At 40.5% G+C, this 5,933-nt stretch overlaps 1 protein-coding gene across 1 annotated transcript; it reads left to right on the top strand.

Annotated features, from left to right (window-relative positions):
* Positions 1-572: 572 nt before the first annotated feature.
* On the top strand, positions 573-4,522 carry LOC115753227. The gene is made up of 5 exons (XM_030691751.2): positions 573-855; positions 2,214-2,577; positions 3,181-3,251; positions 3,868-3,966; positions 4,044-4,522. Exons 1-5 carry the CDS (start codon positions 658-660, stop codon positions 4,143-4,145), a joined length of 834 nt encoding a protein of 277 aa, XP_030547611.1. The 5' UTR covers positions 573-657; the 3' UTR covers positions 4,146-4,522.
* The last annotated feature ends 1,411 nt before the right edge of the window (positions 4,523-5,933 follow it).

The raw sequence follows: 5,933 nt of genomic DNA, 5'->3' as shown, positions 1-5,933 counted from the left end.
AGGCAGCGTCCGCCATGAGATGTTTCCTTTGAGCGGTGATAACTTTATCTTCTTGGAATCCGGATATTTTAGATTAATGAACTCATCACCAGACTTCTACACATGCAGCGAGTATGCAAGGTACAAGGTGGACAAAATGTATGGTCACATCATGTGCCGAACACTTTTCTAAAACGTAGATAGGTCGATTCTAACTACTCCAAAGTTTTTCTTATTCTCGAAAGCTTTATGATATGTAGGCTCCATTTGTTTCGTAGAAAATTTAGTGACTTGAAAAAAAAATTCAAAAAATTATCGCTTATATTGCTTAATTGTTTTAAGCGATTCGTGCGACCATATTTTAAAAAATATATATATGTTTTTAAATTATTTATTTTTCGCGGAATAATTGAAATCGGCTTACCCTCCTTCAGTCCAATCAAATGTAGGCCTTCATTAGGCCCATAAGGATGGTCCTTTGGGCCTGCAATAACCTCGAGCCCAACCTCTACGGACCACAGAATTCACGAAAATTTTAGAAAAAACGAAAAAAATCCTCGAACTCGACCTCCCACACTCAAAAGACAGCTACAGTTCATGATATTTGTGTCCGACGTCCACGTTGTTTCTATCCCGAGCTAAAAATTCTGTGTCTTGATCGCCTTGAGTTCATCAGACATGGCGTCGAGAGTGATGCCCACCGCTCTCTTCCACACCTCTCTTCCTCCAAAGCCAAAACCATTTGCTTCCACGAGAACTAGGAAAGCTCGTAACGGGTCCGTGACGTGCAAGGCTCTCAGCGACAGCTCGCCCAATCCGACGGTCTATCAGGGCGTCTACGGCCCCTGGACCGTTGATCCCGCCGACGTCAGAGAGGTGCTTGACCCCTTTCCTTCTCTTCTTTATCTTCAACGCATATACGGGTACTCAATCAGTTCGTGAAATTTCGGTCAGTTTGTCCGGACATGTGTGGGTCGTCGTGGTGTTCTTAGCTGACGGGATTAGCCTGGGATTTTGCTTTGACTAATTTGTTGTTCACATGGATGGAAATGTCTCGTATTATTTTGAGCTTCATGGTTCTTGTTTGGTGTTCTTAACTGATGCTAGTAGTCTGGGATTTTGCTTCCACTTGGTAGTTGTTAAAATCAGAATGTCTTGCATTAGTTTTAGCTCACTGGTGTTTGGTGTTCTTAGCTGATGCTAGCAGCCGGTGCCATCTTATTTGCACAAAGCAGGAAGTTCATTGAATTGTTCACCTTTTCCTTTATGGAGTTCTCTTTGGAATTTCCTGCGGGACCTGTGGTTTTCACGATGCAGGAAAAAGTTGCGAGTACTAGTCCTGTGTCTGGGCATAATAATAATGAAGAATGGGAGATTGTTCTCCGATTGTCACTTCTAAGAATACTTAATTGTGTTCCAAGGTTTAGTTGCCTTGAATTTCAAATCGCTAGTTAATTTAGCCCGTTATGTTAGTCAATTGCAATCATTCCCAGCTGTTTCGGTACCATCGAAAAGAGAAGCTGCTATTGGCATCCCGAATTATTTTCACATTCCTAAGTCTGACCTAGAGTTGGCCGAGAGTTGATTGTAATTTGACCGATAACATACAAGGCTCAGATAATATTTTAAACTTTAAAAATGAGATTGTAAGTGTGAAAGACAAAAAATTGTGTTCTCAGTAGAATGGTCACAATTTTCAATGCCTATGTCTGGGGTGGATCTGGGCCATTTATCAGCAGAGCTAGTACCTAATCATTTGATATTTGAGAAGATATGCATAAAATGTCAAAAGCATGTGCAACATTCTAAGCAAGATTACAAAGGATTACAGGCTCAACAAACATACTGTCATGGCTGCAGTTGAGTCTTTTGCTACATTCAGGAAATAAATCATACAGTCGTACCCTTTTTAACAATCCTCAACTTTTATTTATGACCTGAATGCATTTTGGTATTGCTTTGTGGTTGATGCGAACGAACTTGCGCTTGTCTTGATGAATATAAGTGACCAAACAATCATTTATTAGTCGATTTTGCACTTGATATGGAGATGATTTTTCACATTAGTCATAGCTAAAAATATTCTTTTCTTTTTTGTACACTGGTCATAAGAACTTGCAAAATTCGCGTGGGCTTTATAGTTGTCAATTGTCTGCTAGTCAAAGTTTTGTGCCTGTTTTTCTTGTATTTCAGTCCGCATCCAAGATTTTCAATGTCCCATTGATTTCTATCAGGTGATATTGTACAGATCTGGGTTGGTGACCACTGCCGCATCCTTTGTGACTGCTTCTTCGACTGCTTTTTTACCTGAAGAATCTTGGGTGAGGGAGATAATCAGGCAGAATCTTGATTTAATCTACACCCTTGGAGCTGGTGGATTGGGCTTATCATTGTTGTTGATTCACATCTATGTTACTGAGATTAAACGCACTCTTCAAGCTTTATGGGCACTTGGTGTCGTCGGTTCTTTGGCAACATATGTGTACCTCGCTCAGCCATCTGGAGAGAACTTGGTTCATTACGTTGTCGATAACCCAACAGCAGTATGGTTTGTCGGTCCTCTCTTTGCTGCTCTCACAGGACTTGTATTTAAGGAAGGTAACATTGAGCTTGCGTGCTATCCTATTCCAATTACTGATGCTCTCTTATTTAGTTCAGATTCCACGGGATAGTGTAAATTGCTGGGGTTCCATTTATACGAAATGTCAAACAGAGAAAACTAGTTTTCCTAATTTCTCAGATAGTTAACATAAAAAGAGAAAGTTAAGGATTTCTCCACACAATGACAGTGGCAAAAGGAGAAAGGTCATTTGAAAGTAATAAATCAATGTCCTACTTCGTGCGGACGTTAGACATGATTACCCTGACTTACCAATCCTTCATATAAAATGATTATGTGAATATTTACGTCCCCATTCTGATCCACCTATTTATGTTTCTGGAGCATTTGAAAAATCTGAGATGCACATGGAATCCTACATGAAAACGTGATCATGCTTACATTGTGATTTATTTTCACGCATTGACATCAGTATTCTGTGAAGCACAGCTGAAGGTTGAGTATAATTGAGACATGAGGTAGCACTCAAATAGAAAGCATAAACAGTCAAAAAATAACTTTTAGAATTTGTAGTGATCATCTTAAGAAGATACCTTTTGATGTGTTAACTCTGTGTATTGATTATTCATATTCAAATGTAGGCCTCTGCTATGGAAAGCTGGAAGCTGGCATTCTCACATTCATCATACCGACTGTACTTCTCGGCCATCTGGTAACTCCTCTTAAGTTTCGATGCAGATATTTGGCTTTCTTTCTTTTATGTCAGTCATTACTATGATGCAGCATGAAAATCTTGCTGAAAATTGGTCCGGTTGCAAAATGGTACTTAGTCATCAGTTTCTTCTTCTGCATGCTCGAGGGACTGACCTCCCTTTTTGTCAAGTCCTGTCTAAAACTTACCTTTTGTGTAGGATGCCTAACATTCAGTCTTTATTTATGTACAAACATATGTGCAATGACATGGTTAAAATGTCTTTTGTGCTTTTGTCAACTAGAAAAGGCAGGAGAAAAACATAATGATTGAGTATCCGGCATATAACTGTCGTTTATTGTCATGTTGTGGCATCACTACTATAATATGGATCTCGTAAACAAGTGTCCTAAGAGTACTAGTTAAAAGAAAACCACTTAAACTAGGAAGGGTGCGTGTCGACGCACTTGGAAAAGAAAGTCGCCCACCTCAAATAGAAAATGCTAAGCACTGTCAATGACTCTTAACGTATGTCCTAGGGCACTCTTTAAGATTTTCCCTTGTAGGATATATGGAGTTTTGCTTTTATGAGGATTTGGACAGATATACAGACAATATGTTTTTGTAAAATTTACAGACCGGTTTGATGGATGATGGAGTAAAGGCGACTTTGTTGGGTTTCTGGATGGCCCTTTTCGTGATCTTCGCTGGAAGAAAGTTCACTCAGCCTATAAAGGTATGATCTAGTCAAAAACCATAATGGTGATGGACAAACGTATTAGGAGTCTTCTGAGATGTTTTCGGTATGTGCAGGACGACATCGGTGATAAGTCCATCTTCATTTTCAAGTCTCTTCCTGAAGATGAAAAGCAAGCTCTGGTCAAGAACTTGGAGCTGGAAAAGAATCGTAACTAGAGACGCAGAGTGCAAAAATTCAAACCTGTCCTCAAGTTTTGGCAACAATAGGGTACATAAGAATCAAGATGAATAACATGGACTGGAAGTTGGACTGCTCGCAGAAATGTTTTGAAGATGTCTGCAATTAGTAGTTATGCTGTGGTAATACTGTAAGTCAATGTCTTTCAGTACCATTTTGCTGGCAGGGAAAAGGGGAAAAGCACTTAGAAAAATAATGCACAATTTCAGTATGGCTATACGTTATGTTGAAATGATTAGTAGTGTGATCATTTGCAACAAAATTTCACTACTACTTGCTCTTTTCGATATCGATGAACTCTACTTAAGGAGGAACGTCCTCAATGGTGTATGTCAATTCCTATCACTTTTTTCTTTTCCCTTTTTTTGTAGTAGCAGTAGTAGTACTAGTCTATCACCTTCCCCTTGAACCAATGTCTGGGTTACTAGAAAAGAAGGGGCATAGGTATTTCTGAGTTTCACCATGGGATCCCTCAAGGATTGGTCTCTGTCTTCATGTAAAGCATAGGCCTCATGGTAAAAACATTGTTGTCGACTTTGCTATTGATGGATGAGAACCAGAGGATGAGTCATCGCCCGTGTGATATTCCTGACTTCCCAGTGAAATACCACCCCTGCAATCCTATTACATGCCTGCTACTGTCGAAGGTGAGTTTGGGTGTTCAAGCAGATGGCGCGACAGTGACTACAAATTTTTTGCATCTTCATGTCGGTGCTAGATTCAGCGATGGCTTAGCTGTACTGGACCTAAAATAGATCTCGATCCTTGATTTTGGTGGGTCTTCCAGGAAAATGAAACCCCGTCAAGTGTGGCGCCCCTCCTGTGAATGTGAAACCTAGGGATACTACTTTGCGGACGTGTACTTGGTACATTCTATGATGGCTCGAGCCTCTGGTGTGCACGGGCGCTTGGGCTCTACATGTAGACTCTCTCTTTTCCCGTTATCTCTCACTGGCAGACGAGGTCCCCGCACCATATTGCCCACAAAAAAACGACACCAGGGCACCAAACCAGCCCGGGAAATTAGAACGTTGAAGTGCCTACTACTCCTAGAGTGTGTACGGCAGTGTCTTTTCTAAAACCTTCCAAGTTCTAAACCGAGAGATTGCTTCCAATTAAACCAACCCGAGACCTTCGATAGTTTTAGTTGTCCTCTCTCTTCTATCCCTTTAAATTCCTTTTGGCCATGAAGTTGCTCAACACTACTTTACTCTCGGTCTTCTCAATCTATGCACCTTATGAAGACTTCAAAAACGTTTGACCCAAAAAAAATTAAAAAATTAAAAAGACTTCAAAAAAGGTTCATTAGAGGACGGAGACGCTACAAAAAGTACGCACGACTACTCGGAAAGTTCCCGTCTTTGTCGGAGAAATTTGACTTGAATTTCATTTTGTTCGTGGAGAATTTAGACATTCATTTTGCTGTTTGAACTTCACGAACTTTTCCAGCGACCACGTTTTACTTTAACAGGTGGGAAATGCTCCAGTTATAAAGCTGCACGACTTTATGCATCAATTGGCCGCCAAAGGACTAGAAAATGGCTCAGCCAGAAGGCTAAAGAAGCCTGAAGATTGAAAAATAGGAGCGGCTAAGGATACTGATGATTGAAGTACAACTTTTACCAATACAAGCTTGGCCTTTGCAGTACAACGGACTCCCGACCTGCAGTGGCACCAAGTCATATTTGGAAAACAAGAGGAGTTTCCTCAAGGCTCCATTGATTAGGAGTAGAATCATGGAGCAAAACAAATCCGCCAGGACCCGA

This window comes from Rhodamnia argentea, chromosome 6 (genome assembly GCF_020921035.1).
Source record: "Rhodamnia argentea isolate NSW1041297 chromosome 6, ASM2092103v1, whole genome shotgun sequence".
NCBI lineage: Eukaryota > Viridiplantae > Streptophyta > Magnoliopsida > Myrtales > Myrtaceae > Rhodamnia > Rhodamnia argentea.
This window is presented reverse-complemented; position numbering and strand designations above follow the sequence as displayed.

Excerpts from the sequence above, each read along its gene's own strand:
- LOC115753227 (XM_030691751.2), top strand. The coding sequence starts at position 658 with ATGGCGTCGAGAGTGATGCCCACCGCTCTCTTCCACACCTCTCTTCCT. Across the intron at positions 2,578-3,180 it reads AGGACTTGTATTTAAGGAAG|GCCTCTGCTATGGAAAGCTG; the intron begins GTAACATTGAGC and ends ATTCAAATGTAG. Across the intron at positions 3,252-3,867 it reads CTGTACTTCTCGGCCATCTG|ACCGGTTTGATGGATGATGG; the intron begins GTAACTCCTCTT and ends TAAAATTTACAG.